The following is a 23585-nucleotide window of genomic DNA, read 5'->3' on the forward strand; positions in this document are numbered from 1 at the left end:
TTGGTTTTTGCTGTACAATATGAGAAAGGACCCATTCACTTCTTTTTTATGAATTCTCTTCTATTGCTTTTGGTCTGACAATTGTTAATCTCTTTCAAAAAGTTACTGCATGCTCTTTGCCAGTATTCACTATCTTTCCATAAAGAGGAAATTTCCTCATTAGTTAAAGGTACTACAATTTCTGCTGGGTCCATTCCTGTCAACTGATGTAGTCTTAATTTTCCTTTTAGAATAAAATCAGAGATCTTTTCCACATAAGTCTTCAACTTCTTACTTGGTTTATGTGGTAGAACTATCCTTTCCAATATAGTATCTTCTGTCTGTATCAAAATCCCTGTGAAGAAGTGTCTAGAGGGGAAATATGACCAGAATGCAGTTAAATTCTGGATTCACATGATCCATATGTACCTCTCATATTTTCTTTTCTACTAGAGCCAATTCCTTCTCAGCTTCAACTGATAATTCTTTTGTATTTTTTAAGTCCTTGTCCCCTTTTAGTGTATTGGCTAAATTTACTAGTCTATCTTTAGATATTCCAATGATAGTGTGTAAGCTGGAAATGCTTTCTAACATTTTTAAAAAATCATTAAGAGTCTGTAGTCAGTCTTTCCTGAGTTGTACCTTTTGGGGTCTAAATTTTTTGTAGATTGATCTTATATCCTAAGTAATTAATAGTCTGCTCTTTGTATTTTTTTGGGGGGGGGATTTGTAATCCCAGAAAGGCAGAACTTTCTTCACTTATTCAAACATGATTTGTAAGATATCTAACATTGGATCAGCTAACAAATACCATCCATATAATGGTAAATTATAGATTGTGGAAATTTTGCATGGATCATTTCCAATATTTTTTGCACAAAATATTGGCACAGGGTAGAGCCATTTAACATTACCCATGGGAGGACATTCCATTGATATCTCTTGACTGGCTGTGAATTGTTATAATTAGGTACTGTGAAGGCAAATTTTTCTCTATCCTTTTTTATATATGTATGGTGAAGAAACAGTCTTTTAAGTCAATAACTATAGTAGGTCATTCTTTGGGTAACAGAGAAGGCAAGGGTATCCCATTCTTTAGGGAGCCTGTAGGCTGAATTATTAATTATTAATGGCTGTGAGATATATCAGCATTCTTCAATTACAACATTTCTTTTTAATAACAAATACAGAATAATTCAAAAGGCTGGTAGATTTTTCAATATGTTGAGAATTTAACTGCTCCTGAACCATCTGTTCTAAAGCTTGTACTTTCTCTTATGTCATAGGCCACTGACCAATCCAGACAGGTTTATCAGTTAGCCATTTTAAAGGTAGGACCATTGGTACTTTGAAAAGCTTAACAGGAGCTGTGCTCTATTTATGTACAGCTTGAATGGTTGGTGGCTGTTTTTTATAGCATTTTATAATATTATTCCTAGAAACATGAATTGATCTATATTTCACTTGTGAGACTGGAGGAATTTTAATCTGGCTATTCCATTGCTGTAACAGATCTCAGCCCCAAAGATTCACTGCTACATTAGCCACATATGGCTTTAGTCTTCCTCTCTGTCCTTCTGGCCCTATGCATTCAACCCATCTCAAACTTTATTTTACCTGAGTTATCCCTAGAAATTGGACATCTACCTTTTTAAGAGGCCAATTCAGATGACATGATTTTGGTGCAATTATAGTTGCATCCACACCTGTGTCTATCAGGCCTTCCAGAACAATGTTATTAATTTGTACTCTAAGCTTTGGTCTTTGTTCATTTATGGAAGTCTGCCAAAATATTCATTTTATGGTGTTTTTTTTTGTAATTTTTGATCCATCTATCAAGGCTGTTCTATTGTCCAGTGCAGTATTATTATTTATATTAGACACTGGTTTATTTAATTGTCCTAGGGAGGAATTTCCTCCACAGTGGCTGGAAATGTTTGTACCACGTTTCATTTGGGGGCCTGCAAGTGGCCCCTTGAGGCATTTTCCACTAGTAAAGGGTTGTCTCATATGTCTCTTTTTGATTTGTGCATTCCTTGGTCCAATGTTAACCTTTGCCACATCTTCTGCATAATCCAGAATATTGGGGTCTCCTGTTTGGGTTATTTCTAGAGGAAGCATTGCTTCTAGGAACACCCTGTGTACAATTTTTTCTTATATGACCTGGTGTACCACAGTTAAAATATTTGGCAGCTTGAGGCCTCCTTCCACCTTTGGAAATTGCCTCTCCTATCCAAGCCTCATTACCATAATTAAGAGACTCAATACTATTTTTATACTGAATCCATTCCTCTAAAGATGTTAATCTGAGCTTTAAAGGTGTAAGTATTCTTTTGCATTCTTTATTAGCATTATCAAAAGCCAAAGACTGAGTTAATATTTGTCTTAATTCTTGGTCATATACTGCCTTGTGTATAACCTTGGCCAGTCTTTGTAAAAAAATCAGTAAACAGTTCTTTGGGCCCCTGGAAAACCTTTATATATATCTCAGTTGGTTTCCCTGGTTCTGGAATTCTCCCTACCCCCAAGCATTTAAAGCTGCTGTACAGCATAGGGATAAAGTATCCTCACCAAAAGTAGATTGTACATTTGTATCAGTGAAACCACCCTCACCAATAATTTGATCTTGGGAGATCTCAAAACCTCTAATCTTACCTTGCTGTTCAATCCTTTAATCTCTTCTCTCAACCAGCTTTTCCATTGTAACTGCTGGCTGTATTCTAATGCAGCTGAAACTGATTCCAATCATCTGGTGTGATTCTATTTTTAGAGGACCATGTACTTAACATCTGTTGACCTTAGGTAACCACAACCTCCTTAATGTGTTTTAAATCTCTCATATGAATAGGTTGCCAGATATATTACACATATTCCTTAGGATGTTTATCATCTGCTGGCTTCTCATGGACAGTGATAAGCCATTTTATGAAAGCCATCTGGTGATGTTATGACTTGTATGGCTTTGACCTTCTTATTAGTTTCCTTATTATCCTTCCTGATAGACTCCTCTAGGGCTTGAAATCTATTAACTATCATCCTTTGTAGTGTTTGAACCTCCTCTGTTGTGAAGGATTCTAGAGATTCCATGGAATCATACATTTTTTTTATGTTCATCTGAAACTTATGATTCTAAAGACTTTATTCTATCAATTAATGATGATCTTTCCCCCTTAGAAATTATCTGGATGGCATTAAGATTGCTCTGAAGGTTTATTGTTTTATCCATTAAGTATTTGTATTTATTATCAATACAATTAAATTTGTTGTCCAGTTATTGTTATCAGACTGAATGAAGTTCTTGTGGTAAATTAGCAGATTCCAGAGAAAGAATCCATTTGTTTAAGTCCTCATTACCACTTTGCAAAGTCTGTATGAGTCCCATTAATGTCTCATTTTTGGTATTGTTATTAAGCCAATTTTTCAAAGCTATGATATGAATCACTATGCTAAATGCGATTATGGTGAACATTGTATACCCAGAAAGGTCATATATGTCTTGTAAAGTTTCACTTATAGTGCAAAGAAGTTTTTAAATTCCTGAGTGGTGATATTATTGGCGATGGTGTGAGAAATATTCAAAATATGTAAAGAAAACTTTTATTAATTTGTTTGTTAATCAGTTTAAGGGGTAAAATTATTGAGTAATTAAAATTTTACCCCTTAGAGATGGTCCTAATTGTCCTTATGTTTCAGATGTCCCAGATCTTTTGATGGTTTTTAGGTGTAGTAACAGTATTTGGCCAGCAGGTGTTGGAGATATAGCTCCAAAGCAGGTCTGTTCAAACTGACTCAGGCTATCTGAATGGGCTCCTGTGGTTGAAGGACTCACCCAAGCAAAAACCCCTGAGTACTAGGTAGGGTTGCTGGGACCACAACAGATTATATATACCAATAAAAGAATACACCAATGGGCTGGAAGTGCTCAAGTATGTGCACCTGTCAGGAGCTGCCTGTCTGATTGGAGATGCTATGGGGCTGGTTGCACATGTGTGCTACGTGTAGGATGGTGGCAGCGGTCATGGGCAGGGATTCAGTGCCAGTGGTAGGACAGTAGGACAGTTGCAGGAGGGTACCAAGGGGCAATGAAGCAGACCAGAGGTGCTGCCTAAGGGGGTAGGGCTGCTGCGAAGGCGTGCTCACTTGGTCACTCTCTCACTTGCACCGTTCTCCCTCCCCAGCAGCTGTGGTTGCAGTACAAGGCAGTAGTGATGGGACAATGGCATCTATGCTGCTACCTGAGACCTGGTTCAGGAGGAACGGTCCAGTTAGGGACCTGGTGGCAGTGGCAAAAGGCTTGAAAGCAGGGATATTTGGTCTTCAGGGATGGAATCTGAGCTGCTGCTAGTATGCAGCAGATTGCCCGGGTTGCTCACAGAGTCTGTGGGGAGGATCTGAGCTGGCAGGGGTAGGAGGCTATCTCATATGGAAGCTTATCTGCATGGATAAGGGCTGTGGATGGCCTACAATGTGGGGGGACCACCTGTAAAGAGAAATCTGCAGAGTCTGTTTAAAGGGCAAAGGATTTATTAAGGGCAAAAACTCACTATACAGAACATAACAGAATTTATACAGGTTCTAGAACGCTGTTCTGGCTGCCTGGATCAGTCCTACACCCAAGTCCCATGATGGAGCAAAGAAAGTGATGCCTAGTGAATCTCAGGTCTTTAGGGTCTGTGAGGCCACACCCTACGAGCATGTACTTCAAGTTCATAGGCAGGTGGAGCAGTTACATGTTGCATCTCTAGGGGCAGTGCTTCAAGGTCATAGATAGAACAGCTACCCACTACAATTCTTCCAACATATTTCTGTAGCTTGGCTCTCTGCTTTAGAGGATGCCTTATCTGTTGAAATACTGAGTTCATATCAGCTCTGGGAATGGAGACACATCTGATTGTGTGGTCACAATCAGTACAGTGAATTTGGAGCCAGTCAGACCTGCTTCATAGATAGTAGACTTCACATTTACAAAAAATTATGATACACAATGTAGAAAAGGGTAATGGCCATTTTGACCAACTGGTAAAGTGTGGATCAAAGAATATTTACTGAAAAGATGACTCCTTTCCACAAGTGCAAAGTTTAACTTCGGCTGTCACAGCACACAATAAGCAGGATGGACCATAAGGCTCTAGGGTTATATCTGAGAGAATTTAGGCAGCTGGTTCAGAATAAATATATATTTTCTCTTACTAGGTCTGGCCCTTCTGCTGAATGCTCATCTGGGTAAGTCCCTAATTCCATGTTTTACAGTTGACAAAACAATCACCTACCATAAAACTCAAATATCTGAATTTACATAAAGCAATTGTCTGATTAATATAATTAAGTAAAAATAACCCTGGTGAAGTTGCACTTTCTTTTTTTATAGGACCACTAGCTCCCCAATAATGACATTGAGACATTATTAATTATGAAAGCTTGGACTTTTGCTTAGGCTTGTTCACAACTGGCTCTATATCTTAAATTGACCTTTTTTATTTTTTAATTAATTAATTAATTTTTCCTTTCCTTTCCTTTTATTTTATTTTACAATACCATTCCCTTTTTTTATATCAATCTACATTCTACAATGTGACTTTTATCTCCCCCCCCCATTCTGGATGCCTGGCTTGTTCCACATCTTACTGGTGCCTCTCACACCTAGATTCTAACCCTCTGAGTTCCTCTCTCTGCCTGGAAGTCCTGTCTTTCTTCTCTTGCCTAGGTATTGGCCATTCAACTGTTTATTAAACCAATCACAGTGACACATGTTCAAACTGTACAAACATCCAGCAACACCTCAATGTTACTCTATTTGAAAAAAATGTAACATGAAATAAAACATATTAGAGAGGTGAATTTGTTTTGTGTGGGAGTAGAATTTCAGGTCAGCTGTTACTGCTATCCTCTATAGCTTGACCACCTAAAAGCTTTTTTTTTTTGAGACAGGGTTTCTCTGTGTAGCTTTGGGCCTTTCTTGGAAGTCACTGTGTAGCCCAGGTTGCCCTCAAACTCACAGAGATCCACCTGGCTCTGCCTCCCAAGTGCTGGGATTAAAGGCATGTGCCACCACTGCCTGACTCACCTAAAAGCTTTTAAATTCTCATCCATTGAACTTCACGGGACCACTGGGCCTCAAGAACTATGAGCATTTTGTCTTAGAAAAAGCCTAAGCTTTTCCAAGTTCTCAAAATGAATCTGTAGCTTCTCTTGACTTATCTATAAGTGTGCTCACACCAGTCATCTCCACCTGGAGATCAGGCTTATGAGGTGGGGAGAGAAATAGAAGTAAAGCCCAAACTTTTATCATAGTTCAGTGATATCTACACCAGACCATCATACTTATTTCTAACCACCACAGGGTCTACCTACAATCTGGTATGCTACTTCACCAACTGGGCCCAGTATCGGCCAGGCCTGGGGCGATTCACACCTGATGACATTGACCCTTGCCTGTGTACTCACCTGATCTATGCCTTTGCTGGGATGCGGAACAATGAGATCACTACCATAGAATGGAATGACATTGAACTCTACAAAGCTTTCAATGGCCTGAAAAACAGGTAAAAGAAAGGGGTAGATATCTAACTTGGTATCTTTTGGACCAGTAGTTGCCAAACACCAGTGCTTCTGAAGATGTCCATATATCCTTGAGTGTGTGGGAATCCACTGGAATATGGTTTACCTATAGGAGTCACACCCTTAAGGAAAACTGACTCTCAGTGGTTCTCATTTGGCACTAATTCTTCAGCTAGGGATGCAATCTTATGTTCACCTTCCCTTTTCATGATGGAATTTGTCTGGTTTGATATTTTGGATATCTTGTACATGCTGCTGTTCCAACTGCAGTGAATTCATATGTGCAACTTCTCTGTTGTGTCTGGAAAAACACTTTTATTGTAGTCCACTGTCTCTGTTTCTTACAGTATTTCTATTCTCTCTTCTGTAATTATTCCCTGATTGATTTATGGTCTGCTCCACATGATGAAACTCATACATTACATCACTATCAGGACCAAGAACTTGTGAACAGACAGGTTCTTTTTATTTCTTGTTGATACAAACGCATGTGTTTATTGATGTTCTAAAATAAATACAAACTGTGAATGGTTCATGTGAAAATTAGCAAATACATTATCTTACACACATTTTAATCATAAAGCAATTTAAATGTACTTCCAATGGTTTTCAAAATACTGTACAGTAGTAAGAACTGTAGATACTATATTGTAGAGATAAGATCTTGAACTCATTCTTCCTATCTCACTAAAGGTTTGTATTTATTGGCCAACATCTCTTTAATCTTCCCTTCTTCTGTTTAAACATGATAACTTCAATATGATAGTTTTTGCATCATCTTGTTATATTTTATTTTGTCATGTTTAACTACCCCTTAGAAGCCTGTTCTTTTCTAATAAGAGACAGAAAGAGAGTGGATACAGAGGGGGGAAGAGAAGGAGAGGAACTGGAAGTAATAGAGGAAAAACAATAATCAGGATATTGTATGAGAAAAGAATATTTTCAATAAAAGGTAAAAGATAAAATTCTACCATCTACTCTTATGAGTTCAAATATATTTAGATTCTGATTATAAGTGAGATTCTGTGCTATTTGTTATTTTATGCATTGTTAATTTTAGTTAACATGTTGTCTTCTAGGTTTAAAATATTGTTACAACTGGCAGATTTCTTTCTGTTTAAGATTGAATGATATAATTCATTGCATATAATAGCACATACTTTTAAAAGGTTCATTATTTGATGAACACTTACAATGATTATGTACCTTGGATAACTAAGAATAATGCTACAATGAATATGGAAGTGCTATTATCTACCTGAGTCATTGGTTTTATGTAATTTGAGCATAAACTTATTCAAAAGGTTGCTATGCATTACAATGATTCTACTTTGAACTTGTTCAGGAATCTTCATACTTGCATATAATGTATATAGACATTTACATTTCCTAATTGTGCTAAAATGTTCTTTGTATTCTCTACATAATTTACAGTACTGGTTATCTATTCTGTTTTTATAAGAGATACTCTCAATACTGTTTTAGTTTGCATTTCTCTTATAAGTAATGATTATCTATTTTTATATACCTTTGGAATATTTACATTCCTTTTGAAAATGTCTACTCAGGGTTTTGCTCCTTTTAGGATTAGGTTGTTTCATTGCTACTGAGCTGAGTTCTTGATATTTGGGATAGCATCGCTAACAAGATAAGAGGTTTTCAGATATTTTCTCCTATTCTTTAAGCTGAAAATCAATTTACCTGAAGATCCAGTTAATCATTCATGGGCATATACTCAAAGGACTCTGTATCTTACTACAAAGATACTTGCTTATCCATGGTCATTGTTGTGCTATTCATAATAGCCAGAAATGGGAAACAGCCTAGATGTTCATCAACTGAAAAATAGATAATGAAAACATGACAAATTTATACAATATAACATTATTCATCTGTCAAGAAATATGGAATTTGCAGCTAAGTGGATGGAATTAGAAATCATCATCATGAGCAAAGTAACTCAGATCCAAAGCACAATCATCATGTGTTTTCTCCTATATGTGGATGTTAAATTTCAAGCTTTAGATATGTGTTTCAATCTGAATAGTCACAGAGATTAGGCAGTTAATAAGGGACTAGTCAGGAGGATGCAATCTTCCAAGAAAGGAAATAGAACATAGTTTTATAAAGAGATAAAAGGGAAGGTAGAATAGAAGGATTTACTGGGGAAGGGGATGAGGAACTGAATAAAGGAGGGAATATGGGGCGGGACAACTAACACTAAAAGCCTTTTGAAAACTCATATGGAAACTTACTACTATAGGAGCTTTTATATATATAAAGGTTTTTTTTTATTGAGGAAAGATTCTTTTATCATACAATATATCTGGATTATAGTTTCCCCTTCCTCTACTCCTTCTATTCCTCTCTACTTCCCTTCCCCTGAAGATCTACTCTCTTTCTATTTTTCATTAGAGAAGAAAAGGCTTCTAAGAGATAATAACTAAACATGGCAAGAATAAGATATATTATAAGATAAAAAAACCTACCATATTGAAGTTGGACATGGCAAATCAACAGGAGGAAAAGTCCCAAACACAGGCATAATAATCAGAGGCCCATTTGTTATCACAGTGAGGAATCCCATAAAAATACTAAGCTAATATCTATAATATATATGTAGAAATCTTGTTTCAGAATACTGTAGGCCACATGCTTGGTATTTCAATCTTTGTGAGCTCATATGTACTTGTTTAGTTGATCCAGAGGTCCATTTTCTGGTTTCCTCTATTTCCTCTGGTTCTTAGAATCTTTCTGCCTACCCTTTGGCAGGATTCTCTGAGCTCAGAGGGGAGGACTTGATGGAGATTTCTCATTTAGATTCTCTGTATAATGTCTGGCTGTGGGTCTTTGAATCTGTTCCCATGTGCTGCCAGAAGTCTCTTTGATGATGACAGGATAAGGCACAGGTCTATGACTATAGCATAATACTATTAGGAGCCATATTAATTATTTATTCATTTATTTTTAGATCAGTAGTGTTTTGTTTTATCCCAGTTCTCTGGTCTATCTAGTCTCTGGTTCTTGGTCACTCAAGTAGTGTCAGATATGAGTTCCTTCTCATGGAGTAGTCCTTAGATCAAATCAGATATTGGTTGGCTACTCCCACTAATTCTGTGCCACTATTGTCCTAGCATATTCTGTAGGCAGCACAGATTGTAGGTCCAAAGTTTTGTGGTTGGGTTGGTGTCCATGCATGTCTTTCAGTAGCCTGCAAAGTACCTTCCCACACTAAAGAGACTAGGATAGAGGGGTGAAGGCTCCATGTAGGCACCAGCTCAATTTTCTATGTTTAATTAGTTGTGTGGATGTTGTTCTTGGCAATGGGGCCCCACTGTCAGTTTTGGAGAGAAGTCTTTTGTCTTAACAATAGCATGGGTTATTTAGAGATTTCCATGGGATCTCCTTGGCCAACAATTCAATTGAATGTAACCCAGTCCTGCTACTGGATGCCTTGCCTGGCTAAAAGGTGGCTAGTTGAGACATCATATTGCCCATTATTAAGAGTTCTTATGAAGATCACCTTAATAGATTGAAGGAAATTTCCATTGCACTAGGTTTCCACCCAACCATTCAAATGATCCTCTCAATTCCAACTGTGTAGTTGGACTTTTCTGACCCACCAGCCAGCTCCACAATCACAACACAGAGAAATTATTAATTATGAAAGCTCAGCTGATAGCTTAGGCTTGTTTCTAACTAGCTCTTAGAACTTAAACTAACCCATTTCTATTCATTTATGTCCTACCATGTGGCTCATGGCTTGTTACCTCATCTCCTACATGACCTACTTCCTCTGCATCTGACTGGTTATTCTGCCCTTCTTAGACCCAGCATTCTCTCTATCTTGAAAATCCTGCCTTTAGTTTTTTATTAAACCAATCACAAGTAATCACACCTAATAGGAGTAGATGCAAAAAATAATCAAACCCAGGGCTAAAATCAGTTAAATAGAAACAAAGAAAACAATACAAAAAGAATCAACAAAACAATGAGTTGGTTCTTTGAGAAAACCAACAAGGTAGACAAACCCTTATCTAAACTAACTAAAAGATGGAGAGAGAACATCCAAATTAGTAAAATTATGAACAAAAAGGGGGACATAATAACAGATATTGAGGCAGTGCAGAGAATCATAAGAACACACTTTAAAAATCTCTACTCTACTAAATAATGGTATTTTTACAATTGTGTGACATTTGGGTTTGTGATGATTAAAGTCTGATTTTTGGATTTATCTTTGTTGGGTAGATAGATGTTTTGTTCCTTGGTTTCTGTTTCCTCTCTGGATTTTCAGAGAGTATGATGGATGTATGTTGTCTGTTTTTCTGGCTTGTTCTGATGGTGTGTTTACAGAGAGTACCTGGTTGCATTGGAACCTGGTAATTGTGATGAGTTGGGAAAGGAAAGTTGGATGAGAAGGTCTTTGTGATTTACTGAGGATCAAGTCAGAGAGGAAAGGGACCACAGCAGCTTCAGAGCTTGAGATGAGACTGGGGAATTGGATCTCAGGAGCAGTAGGAGAGGTGTGGGTCTGCCTTCAGCCTACTTGTTGCCCTGAGAGGGGCAGCCCTTGGGTTATCATGGCAAGCCTACTGGAGTTGGAAGCTGGGATATAGTGATGAGTGGGAGGAGAGAGGTTGGGAGGAGATGGTCTGTGGGGTCCACAGGAAATGAAGGCAGGGGAGAGAGAAGGCTGCATCTAGTGTTCTGGTGCAGTGCTAGGGATGAGACTGTAGGGTTGGTTCGGGGGGAACAGAGAGACAAGACATCTGCAGGAAGCCTACTTGGTTTTTGGGCAGATTCAGCCTGTGGTTTAGAAGGTGTGCCTGCTCAAGTTGGCAGCTAGGATACAGCGATGAGTTGGGGGAGAGAGGTTAGGAGGAGATGGTCTGTGTGGTCCAGAGGAGATGTGAGCAGTGGAGGGGGATGCAGCTGGTGTTCTGGTGCAGTTCTGGGATGAGACTGTGGGACTGGGTCTTGGGGAACACAGAGAATATATGAAGAATTTAAAAGGAGTCACCAAATAATGGTTGAGACAGTGTTTCAATTTGACATCTTATGCTACCAAATAAAACCTAAAGTGCCAGGAGTGGGTTCTATCATATAAAATCACTGACCAAAGGAGTTTGTTATGAACCCCCTCAATCCTAGGCTGTTGCCAAGGCTGCTGGTTATTCTCTGCAACCTGATAGTAAGGCCCTGTTTCTGAAGACAGAATTCACTTATATCATCAAATATGGAGAAATTGAGCTGGTGCCCAGCTAGAACCTTCACCCCTACTGCCTATCACTCATGATGCTGGAAGGTACTCTGCATGCTACCAGAAAAGAAAAGTAACCATCAATATCACCCAGCTGCAAACCCTGTGATGTGCATGTTGTGTCCTTTCTCTGTTTCCTTTATTCCTTTGCTATGCAGTGGCTTTAATTTTAATTTGATGTAATTCTACTGTCCATTTTGCATTTGCTACTCACATTTTCAGTCATAATACCCACCCTCCCATAAAGAGATCACTGCTTAGAGAGTCTATCATGGAACTATCCCCATGTTCCCTGATTTTTCTCTAGTAGTTTTTAGTTTTATAATTTTGAGTCTTATATTTAGCTCATCAATACACCTTAGTTTTTTTTTAATATAAGAGAGAAGGGTTCAAATGAATTCTTCTGTTTGTCTATTAAGTTCTGCCACATGAGGGTGATATTTCTGGTCCAGGAGCCTCACTTCAAATAGCAAAGATGTAGACAACTTTTCATATTTTCTGCTGCAGTCAATATTAGTATATATTACATTAAAACACTGAATTATTTTAATTTAAATAAATGAAATAAAATTAAATTAATAAAACATTTAAAAGTGTGTGTGTGAGATGATTTTTCTTTTTTCTGTCTTTTTATAATGACCCAGGAAACTTCACATCATCTTGGCTCACTCCAAGAGAAAACAAGGAACAGAGGATTTTAAAATTAGACATGTTTTGAGGTCAAGAATTAGATGGGTTTTCTGTATTTTGATAGAATTCTCTTTGTTTCCTTAAAAATTTTTATTTTTATTTTTGTGCATGTGTGTGTCTATATTTAGCCAAGTAGCCAAGTGTATGTGAATTCAGAAGTCAAAAACATGGCATTGGATCCCCTGGAGTTGGAATTACAGGTAGTTGGGTTGTGAGTCACCTGATGTGGGTGCTGGGAACTGAACTTTGGTTCTTTACAATAGCAATGTGTTCTCCTAATGACTGAGCAACTTCTCCAGCCATTGGTTATTTGCATCAAAATTACATGTGTCCCTTGATAAAATGCCTCTCCTCACCCTAAAGCAACAGTTTTCAACCTGTGAGTTCTTATCTCTTAGGGGGTTGAATGACCCTTTCACAGGGGTCCCATGAGACCATCAGAAATATCAGATATTTCCATTGTAATTTATAATTACAAAATTACAGCTATGAAGTAGCAACAAAATAATTTTATGGTTGGGCATCACCACAACATGAGGAACTGTATTAAAGGGTCACAGCATTAGGAAGGCTGAGAACCACTGCCCTAAAGTAATGTCAGAATCTTAGGGGAAATGAAAATAAAGCTAGAATTTTCATGTCCTCTCATAACCTTTGTGCTTAATTCTTATGGAAACAGACATTTCATAACCCCAATTCCCAGGTATGTGTGTAATGGCAAACCAATTAATTTATATTAGTTATTATAGAAGGTAATGAAGTAATAACACTTTAGCAACATTCAGCACTTTATCTGATGAAATGGCAATGAGGTAATTATATTTTTAAGTTATGTGTAGTACAAATATTGCTAGTACAAGTCAATAAAGCCAAACGGCTGTATAATTCTGATTTCTCTGAGTGGCCCTGACTTCATTTATGTTGATAATGTAAAGTGCTTCTGTAAAGAAAGTTTCAGTAGTGGAAGACAATAGCTCAAATTGCTCTACAGTAGATAGTATGACATCAACCTTGCTCTGAATAATTTGAGCAGGCCCAATACTATAAACAGCAATCCTATTTTAAATGGCAGAACCCATGGATTTTAAAATTTCTGTTTATCTTTTGTTCTAAAGGAACAGCGAATTGAAAACCCTCTTGGCCATTGGAGGCTGGAACTTTGGAACTGCACCGTAAGTTCTCTTTAGAAAGCCAAATGCTCACTAAAAAGCACCGTAGTCCAGCATGATCCTTGTACTTTTAGACTTCAAAACTCCAGATGGATATTAAGGATGCCTACTAAATTAATATCTGATTTAATAAATTATCATGCAAAATAATTAATACCTATTAGAAAACTTTAGGATTATTGTGGCTTTCACAGGGCTAAATTTGGATGGCTGTTTTAGGATGCCATCCTCTGAGCTTTAGTTGCTTGCTTCAAAAAAAGCCTCTTCATAAAGTATATGGAGGTCTGATAAAGGTTGTGTATATCTTTTGTCTGTCTTCCTAAGAAAGAAAAAGGAGACCACATATACCAACAAGACTTACTTGAGTACACATGAACTGGGGGCATATTTGAAGACACAATATTGTCTGTGAACTAAGTTTGTAGGGCATTCAAAACAACAAGGGCATTTGGAATAAACATCTGAGTTGCAAGTGGGGAAGAATAATAAGATAAAGTGAATGCTAAGATACTTGGGTGGCAAGAGTAGTGATTGCAAAGAGAGACCAGGAAAACCCTGAAACATGCTTTAATCCTCAATCAGTTCCTGGACAAGGACTGTGAGGCAGAAACTGAAGAGTAAACTGTTTTTATTCCAGTGTAGAAAGAACACCAAGACCTTACTCTGCCTTACTTTGGTTTCCCTCAGTTTCACTGCCATGGTCTCCACTTCTCAGAACCGCCAGACCTTCATCACTTCAGTCATCAAATTCCTGCGCCAGTACGGGTTTGATGGATTGGACCTGGATTGGGAATACCCAGGCTCTCGTGGGAGCCCTCCTCAGGACAAGCATCTCTTCACTGTCCTTGTGAAGGTGAGGAAAGCAGGAGGAGGTGCTATCCCTATAAGATTCAAAGCCTGTTTTCACAAAGACAACTGGATGCTTGTACACACTAAACATGACTTTAGAATTATGGAATCTTAGCATAGTAAATTAGGTTCTTAGATACCATGCATTTCTTGAAAAAGTTATATATTGGAAATTGCTCTATATGCTGTTTTTAGAACCACAATTCATTTCATCTTAACATTTATTCTATGATATAGGTTCATTAAGCATTATGGTCTTCATTTTATAGAAAAGTAACTAAGGTACTGAAAACATGTAAGTAGTTTGGACATCACACAGCTAGTAAGTGTCATAAATACCAGTGTATCTGTCACTGAGTCATTGTACAAAACTGTCTACTGTTATTGAGTAATCTACACTCTGTGCCAGTTATTTGGTAAAAGTCAAAATCAAAGCTAAGGCAGAATCTTGGCTTTCAAGAACATACATCTGAGGAATGAAGCATAAGCAACAACTCTAGCACATTTTGATAAATGCTGTGATACATTTAGATAGATGCGTGGTCTACAGAATCCAAAATCAAATGAGCAGTTACCTAATTCTGTTCTTGGGCAAAGTCACAAGGAGCTTTCTAGGTAAAGTGGTGCTGGATCTCACTGAGAGAACTTGCTGTTATTCAACTCAGTGAGGATGGAGATGACACAAAGAAGACAGATTTGTATGTGCAAGTGAGGAACAAGTTTTAAGGCCATGAGAACAAAGAGGTGGCATGAATCAGATCATGCAGAGACTTTCATATTAAGTTAAAGAATTTTGAACTTACCTAAGGACAATGGAGATCGTTGAAAGATTTCATGAACCGATACATATGACCAACCTTGCATATTTTTGAATGGTTATTTTTGGATTAACTATGAATCATGAATTAGGTGTACAGAAGCAGGATGCAGCAGGAAATCAATGAAGTAAGTTAAGCAAGAGGTGAACAAGGTCCCAATAGTGGCCCTAACACGGGTGAAAGGAGAGAATACACAGATACATAAAGAGAACAAATATCAGTAGGAATTGGGTTTGAAGTAGAAAGAATTCCTAGTTTTCTGATTTTGAAGACTAATTTCATTGTCGTGCAGCTCATACAGACAGGAAGTATAAACAGAGGACTCTTTGTTAGCTTTGAATATGAGTGTGACATAACTGGAATAACTGAAAGGAACTAAGTGGATGCCAACCTGGAGGACATAGCAAAGAACACTACTGAACTTATCAGCAAGGGTATATGATTGCCAAGTTAAAACAAATGATAAAAGCAATAGCTATGATGTCGGTCAAATTAGGGAAGGAATTGGCAGTGAATAAATTGAATATTTTTATACTACAACAGTAAGAAGACATGTTTATTGAGTACATTGGAAGGGGAAACACTGATGAGAGCTTCACATACAGTACAACAAAGTGGGCTGCATGTTGGAATTGTCTCTGTTTTGGAGAAGTATTTGTTGCACAAGGATAAATATCTTAGCATGCAGCTTCTGGGTATTTAGTTTCCACAATGCGAATGAGTGAAGTCCAGACTATGAACTTGCTAAACATGTCATTTCCTGGTATATATATAAAATCTTTTTCAGGCAAATCAAACCTGTAAAATTGAGGGACACAAAAGCTAAGGTAGTCCTGGTTGTTCACAGTTCTGTAGTAGGCAGAGATTTTGGTTGCAGGTCTAGGGTGAGACAGTATTGTAGTTTTGTTTGGCACTTCCAGTTAAGAGTTTGGCTGGAGGCAAGATTTTTCTTTTTGAAATTTCTGAACCAAGTTTGTGAAAATATCCTGTCCATTTTCTGACCTCTCAGTGACCTCACTACAACATGGGTTTCAGACTTTATTCTAAGGTAAATTATTTTCTGCATGGATTCATATATCAGGTGATTTGGAACAATCCTTTTCTACACTATGAATATGTATTACTCCCATTTGCTAATAAGATGCTGGTAGTCTGATAGCTGGGCAGGAAGAAATCAAGCATGAGAGCCAGACTAGGAGAATTCTCGGAAGAGGAAGAGCAGAGTCAGAGTCACCGGAGAGAAGCAAGATGATAATGTTGTACTGAGAAAAGGTACCAAGTGACATGGCTAAACATAGATAGTAATTATTTATTGATTTAAGTATAAGAGTTAGCTAGTGACAATCCTGATCTATCAGCTGAGTAATAATATTAAGCCTCTGTGTCTGTTATTTGGGAGCAAGTGGTTGGGACAGGAAGATGTCCATTTACAATCAATTTATCAGCTGGCTTCAGAATAACTTCAATATTGGGCTAGTGAGATACCTCATCAGGTAAAGTATTTTCTCCAAAGCATGAGAACCTGGGTTCAAATTTCCAGAGCCCACATAAAGGCCAGATGCAGTAACACACATCTGTAGTCCCAGGGCTCCTATAGAGATGGGAGGAAGAGACAGGAGCATCCCCAGAAGCACTTGGACCAGCTAGTCTGGCATACACAGTAGCAAAGAGCAAAAGGGATAGTGCCTCAAAGAAAGTGGAAGGTGAGGACTGGTATCTGAGGTCATGTGCTTGCACTCACACACATGAACATGAACATTTTATGTGTGTGTATGTATAGGTTGTATATATGTTTCAGGTGCACATGTGTGTGAAGTGTCATTTCTCAGACACTGTCCACCTTGATTTTTGAGTCAGTTTCTCAGTAACCTAAAAATCATGGAGTAGTACAGGCCATCTGTCCAGTGAGCCCTGGGGATCTATCTGTCTTAGTTTCCTCAGCACCAAGGTTAACAAAAATACACCACTTTGTTTTGTGTAAGCATTGTTTTTCCAAGATAGGCTTTCTCTGTGTAGTTTTGGTGCTTGTCCTGAATCTTGCTCTGTAGACCAGGCTGGCCTTGAACTCTCGGAGATCCTCCTGGCTCTGCTTCCTGAGTGCTGGTATTAAAGGCATACACCACCATCACCTGGTTGCTTAAGCATTTCTTATGTGGGTTCTGTGGGAATTGAACTGTTAAACTCAGGTTCTTCTGCCTGCATGGGAAGTACTTTAACCATTGAGACATCTCCACAGACTTCACTTTCGTTTATGTTGAATAGCTCCAAAGATCATAAATAGCATCCCTACTCTTAGTTGAAGTATGATTTTCATAGATTATAATGTCTAATCATTGGCTGCAGTTCTGCTCAGTGAAGTGACAGAGAATAAAACTACAGACACAACAGTATCTGAGTTTAGCATTTGAAGACAGACATGGCAATTTGCTTTATAATTCTTCTTCCAGTTAAACATCTTAGATTTTTTTCAACCACAATTCACACAGCAATGTTCAGAGGTGTCCCTAGAATGCCCTTTGGTGACCCAAATAATGCCATTATCAGAGCTCAACTCAGTACTCCAAATAAATAAGAGTCACACAGAATAAAAGTGAATTAACATCTGGTACTGAAATGGACCTGTCACTCAGCCATTACCACCTTCCCCACTTGGTAATTTATCAATACATTGCATGATATGTCAGTGTTGTAAGGTGTATGGAAGCAACTTTCTATACCACTGAAAGCTAGGTAAAGGGCATCACAGAGATAGTTTCAACATGATGTGATACAAGTGAGCTGTGACTGGTCATCTGGAACCTTGGATCTGGTCATAACTCAGACATTAACTTTCTGTGGGACTCCAGTGAAAATTTCCAACTCCCATGCATATTGAATAGTTATAATTTTTAAAAATTAATATCATCTATACTACTCACTTTATTGAGATATTGATAGACTAAAGTCAGACAAAATAGTTGAAAGTACTTTGGAGAAGAAAGACACTGTGCAAGTATGCATTTATTTTATATTCCTATTTGAAATTAACTTTAAACATGCTTGCCTTATTCTACAGGAAATTCGTGAAGCTTTTGAGCAGGAGGCTGCTGAGAACAACAAGCCCAGGTTGATGGTTACTGCAGCTGTAGCTGCTGGCATTTCCAACATCGAGGCTGGCTATGAGATCCCTGAACTTTCCCAGTAAGTGATGCACTTACCCTAAACTGTGGAACCATTTTAAGCACTGTTCTTATTCTAGAGGTGTCTTGTGTTCTAAGACCTTGTTTGTGCACTTGCTTTGGAAAAGGTGTCTTTGTCTGCATAGATGTGAGAAACAGTTATCAGAAATGATTTTAAATCTTACTACCTATCAGGTACCTAGATTTCATCCATGTCATGACATATGACCTCCACGGCTCCTGGGATGGCTACACAGGAGAGAACAGTCCCCTCTACAGTTACCCTAGTGAGACTGGCAGCAATGCCTACCTTAATGTGGTAAGACCCTACAGTAATGCAGACTGGGAGTGAGGTAAATCATATGGAAATTAAGACCTCAAATTTATATAAGTTCAGCAGCTGTCCAGTTTTGATAAAGATTTTCTTAAGTTACTGGCCATGTCTTATTAACTATAATTTCATCTAAAGTTTTTGAAAAGAAAATATCAAGAAATACATCTGTTGGTTATGAACATCATATAATTTGCCTGCTAAAACAGGGAGCTAATGTAATTAAACACTCACCATTGGGTCCTGTGCCTAACCTGTTGCCATTACAGGATTATGTCATGAATTACTGGAAGAACAATGGAGCCCCAGCTGAGAAGCTCATTGTTGGATTCCCGGAATATGGACACACTTACATCCTGAGCAACCCCTCCAATACTGGAATTGGTGCTCCTACTTCTGGTGCTGGCCCTGCTGGGCCCTATACCAGGGAGGCTGGGTTCTGGGCCTACTATGAGGTCAGTAGGTTGGCCATATAGTGCTTTGTAAATTTCACACCCAATGTTGTACATAGTCTTCAGTTTAGTATCTACTGGATCTCAATGTTCATTTTGCCTAGTACCTACCTATAATAAGCAGTTCACTCCTGGTGCTTTAAGTGTTTGGATAACATACTTCTATATTTAATCTAAATAATATTCTTTCAAGCAAAAGATCATACTATTATGAACATTTATGTTAGCAAGAAAGAAATAAAATAAATTTATTTCTCATTCTACTATGGAATCCAAATTTCTAGTGCTAAAATATGGATAAAATGTAAGAATTTGACAAATAACTCAATCTGAGAATGTAGCTCAGTGGTAGAACATTTACCTAGAAGGGACACAGCCCTGGATTTATCTCTAGTACCATAGAATGAAACAAAGTAGGATCATGCTGTACAATGATTTTTCATGAAAAATTTTCTCAGGTTTGGTTGTTCATTCCTTTAATTTGAACAATCAGGAAGCTGAAGCAGTATGATTTTAAGTTCAAAGCCATATATATATATATATATATATATATATATATACATATATATATATATATATATATATATATATATATATATATATATATATATATTCTGTCTTAAAAAAGAAAGACTAGGGATGTGATGTAGCTCAGTGATAGAGCATATACTGAGAATAGATAAGTCCTGGGTCCTGTCTCCCATTACTACAAATATGAAAACACTCAATTTTCTTTATTACAAAGAAAACTGAATTACAAAATTGGGGTAACCCCAAGTGAGGATATGAAAGGAAATAAATCAATGTTTTCTCTCTTTCATGGGATGACTAAAGTGTTTAACTCTCTTAATATTTAAAGATTTGCACCTTCCTGAGAAATGGAGCTACTGAGGTTTGGGATGCCCCTCAGGAAGTGCCCTATGCCTATAAGGCCAATGAATGGGTTGGCTATGACAATGTCAAGAGCTTCAGTGTCAAGGTAAGGTGAGCTCCTTGAATTTTCGAACATCACAGCACCAAGGCTGAGGACATCAAATTAACCTTACACCTTCTATCTTTAAATAGGCTCAGTGGCTTAAGCAGAACAATTTTGGAGGAGCCATGATCTGGGCCATTGACCTTGATGACTTCACTGGCTCTTTCTGTGACCAGGGCAAATTCCCTCTGACTTCTACTCTGAATAAAGCCCTTGGTGTGCCCACTGCAAGTAAGTGACAGCATGAGTATGCAGAGGGTGTGTTACTAATGTCTCTTTATCAATTTAAAGGCAGTCTTGACATGCTCACCCCCATTACATGGGGGACACTCTTTCCATTCCATTTCATTGTATTTGTCCAGGTGAAAGACAGCTACCAACCTTCCTTAAATCTCAATTTCTAAGGAAATACGGGAAATGAGGCTTAACTTTGGAGTGTGTGGGATCAGATTTTCTAGGACTTCAAGGTTTATAAGAGTCTGTAGAAATTGTACTTAACTTTAGCATTCAAATCTGTGTGTTTGTTTGTATGTATGTGTCTTATTCAATGCCTTGCTTAGGCTCCTGGGGAGAATTAACAGGAAGCCATTCCAGTGCCCTTACATATCCATCACTCAGGGAATGTCTCAACCTCCCTAACCATTTCCAGATTTTTCTCTCAGAGGTATTTATACTCTGATCTTAAATATATCTTTTTGTACAAATTACATCTTTCTTGAATGCCTCAGATGGCAAAAGAGAGAAAAATAGAGAGCTGGGCTGGATCAAAACTTTTTACTAATTCCTGATATGTAATTGTCTTTGAGTCTCTTCAGCTGTGAGACTGCAATTAATTGCATCCCCTCCTGGCAATGATGTGCCTAGTTTTCTTTACTTCTGGGTGAAGTTCACGGCCACATCAGACCCACCACTCTACTTTCTCTATTTGTACATTTCAGGTTGCCCAGCCCCTGATCTGCCTACTGATCAAGTGACTTCTCCTCCAGTAACCGGAAATGGAAGTGGAAGTGGAAGTGGAAGTGGGGATGGGAGCTCTGAAGGCAGCGGATTCTGTGCTGGCAAAGCTGATGGCCTGTACCCTGTGGCCGATGACAAAAATGCCTTCTGGCATTGCCACAATGGAGTTACATACCAGCAGCACTGTCAGGCAGGCCTTGTCTTTGATACCAGCTGTAGCTGCTGCAACTGGCCATGAAGGTTCACTCTCCTTTACTTATTGTCAAAGATATCTTACTTCCATCTAAAGTTATGGAATAAAATTGATAGCCAAAACATGAGAGTCCTTGATTTTTCATGATTTGGTGGAAAACTTTTCTCCATTTAGAAATATCAGCTCTAAAGGGCTGGAGAGAGAGAGAGAGAGAGAGAGAGAGAGAGAGAGAGAGAGAGAGAGAGAGGTGTGATGACATGGTGGAGCCAAGAACCCTATGTTTTTCTACCTGTCCATGTCCACCTGCATGATGGCTTAGGCTCTGAAAAATACTTGATGTTTGCTGAGTCTCTGGAGGATATGCAATGCTGCTTGCATTGCTGAGGAATGAAATTTAAGACTTTCTCCCACTCTTGCTGGGGATCTGGTGCTGTTCTACCATGCCCGAAATGGGAAGCAGTGGCTAGATATGTGCCATGGACTCTTCCTGGGGTGCCTGCTTAGCGAAGAGGCTTACAGGTGTCTTTATCAAGAGTATCAAACTGACTCTAATTGACTTAGTGCCTCTCTAAAACTTCATCAGAGATGCTTTGTTCTGCAGTAGGTTGCAATTAATGCAAAGACCCATAACTAGAAAATATGAAGAAAATAAGAAACTATGGAATGCTTAGTTGTGATGATATTTTATTTGTGCTTTAATAAATAAAGTTTGCCTGAAGATCAGAGGAAAAAGGCCAAACAAAGAAGTCAGGCAGTGGTAGCACATGCCCTTACTCCTATCACTTAGCAGGCAGGATCTCTGTGTGTTCAAGGCCACACTGGAAACAGAGCCAGGTGCCGTGGCACATGCCTTGGTTCTAACACTAGTTAACCATGGAGGTCTGGAGGTCTGTACAGACAGACAGAAAATGACAGAGCTGTGTAGGAAGAAGAAGTGATGTAGTTGGACAGAGAGCAAATCAGACGACAGAACAGCAAGGCATATGTTTGTGGGTAAATAGGAAGTAACTCATATTTGGAAGCTGCAGAATTGGTGAGGTAAGGTTGGCTGGTGGTTTTCCCTATTTCCCTGATCTCCCTAAGGCTTTCACCCCTACATTTATTTTATTTAATAAGACTATTTAGAAATTAATCTACATTTAGTCCTAAATGAGGCATCTATGTCATACCTCTCCTCCTCCTGAGGAGGATAATCACAGGAGAGGTTCTCAAAAGACTGTAAGAGTCACAGACAGTGGAAAAATACAAGGAAAAGATGTTTTCTGGATACTACAAGACATCTGCACAGATTAATTCACAACAGTTGTGACAGTATACACAAGAACAGCAAGCCAGTAAGCACCCCTCCATTGAGTGTTGAGAGCTCAGTGAGCCATTATGTAGGAGCTCAGGAGATAAGAATTTGGGAGCAGTGTAGATGCTAGAGGTCTGGCTTATAAAGTTTCAGAAAGATTTTTAGAGAGTATCAGGCCCATTTGTTATTTTGAATTAAGATTCTATGGTTTTGATCACATGAGGCTGAAAAGTCAGCCACAATTAACAAGAGACCAGCACTATTGAAATGAAACTGGCTGCATTACTGGGATAATTGATGCTAGTTGCCTGAGAAATTAGCAGTGATTAAGAGGAGACCAGAATCACTGAAGTGAAATATTCCAGAAAGTGTTTCCTCAGAGTCAGCACACAAAAGCTGTCTTCCAGAGGTGGCCAGTGTTGTACCTCTTGTTGACATCCAAATTTTGTAATATAAGAGTCACATAGGTAGTACTGGTTTTGACGACATGACATGAAGGGGCCATGAGGAGCAGCTGAGGCTTTACACTATGAGAGGCCAGGAAAGGCCATTGGGGAAGGTACAGCCAGAATAGCAGCTGAAGGCCAAGAGAAGTTGAGGCTTGGCACCATGAAAAGAGCCAAGAAGGGTATTGGTGAAAGTGTAACCCAGTTGCAGCAGAGATCTCAACAGTTTGAAGATGCTAGTTGCTGTGGATATCACTCTGCATAAATAAAATGCTGGTTGGCCAGTAGCCAGGCAGGAAGTATAGGCGGGACAAAGAGAGGAGAATTCTGGGAAGTGGAAGGCTGAGGCAGAGAGACGCTGCCAGTTACCACCATGACAAGCAACATGTAAAGATACCGGTAAGCCACAAGCCATGTGGCAACTTATAGATTAATAGAAATGAGTTGATTTA

General features: G+C 38.5%; 1 protein-coding gene across 4 annotated transcripts in view; it reads left to right on the plus strand.

The window, feature by feature from the left end:
* The window catches only part of LOC143273947 (acidic mammalian chitinase-like), a 136963-nt gene extending 115448 nt beyond the window's left edge, over positions 1-21515 (plus strand). For 3 of the 4 annotated variants that reach the window (XM_076574770.1, XM_076574769.1, XM_076574771.1), the window contains 10 exons: positions 5173-5202; positions 6320-6521; positions 13606-13662; positions 14347-14512; positions 18382-18506; positions 18680-18803; positions 19085-19270; positions 20127-20246; positions 20333-20474; positions 21182-21515. In XM_076574770.1, the coding sequence (XP_076430885.1) occupies positions 6445-6521; positions 13606-13662; positions 14347-14512; positions 18382-18506; positions 18680-18803; positions 19085-19270; positions 20127-20246; positions 20333-20474; positions 21182-21438 (1254 nt within the window). In that variant the 5' untranslated portion in view covers positions 5173-5202; positions 6320-6444 and the 3' untranslated portion in view covers positions 21439-21515. Of the gene's footprint in view, positions 1-5172; positions 5203-6319; positions 6522-11691; positions 11846-13605; positions 13663-14346; positions 14513-18381; positions 18507-18679; positions 18804-19084; positions 19271-20126; positions 20247-20332; positions 20475-21181 lie in introns of all 4 variants that reach the window. The other variant, XM_076574772.1, reaches the window with a different exon arrangement.
* Positions 21516-23585: the final 2070 nt, after the last annotated feature.

The sequence above is a fragment of the Peromyscus maniculatus genome, chromosome 6, assembly GCF_049852395.1.
Source record: "Peromyscus maniculatus bairdii isolate BWxNUB_F1_BW_parent chromosome 6, HU_Pman_BW_mat_3.1, whole genome shotgun sequence".
NCBI lineage: Eukaryota > Metazoa > Chordata > Mammalia > Rodentia > Cricetidae > Peromyscus > Peromyscus maniculatus.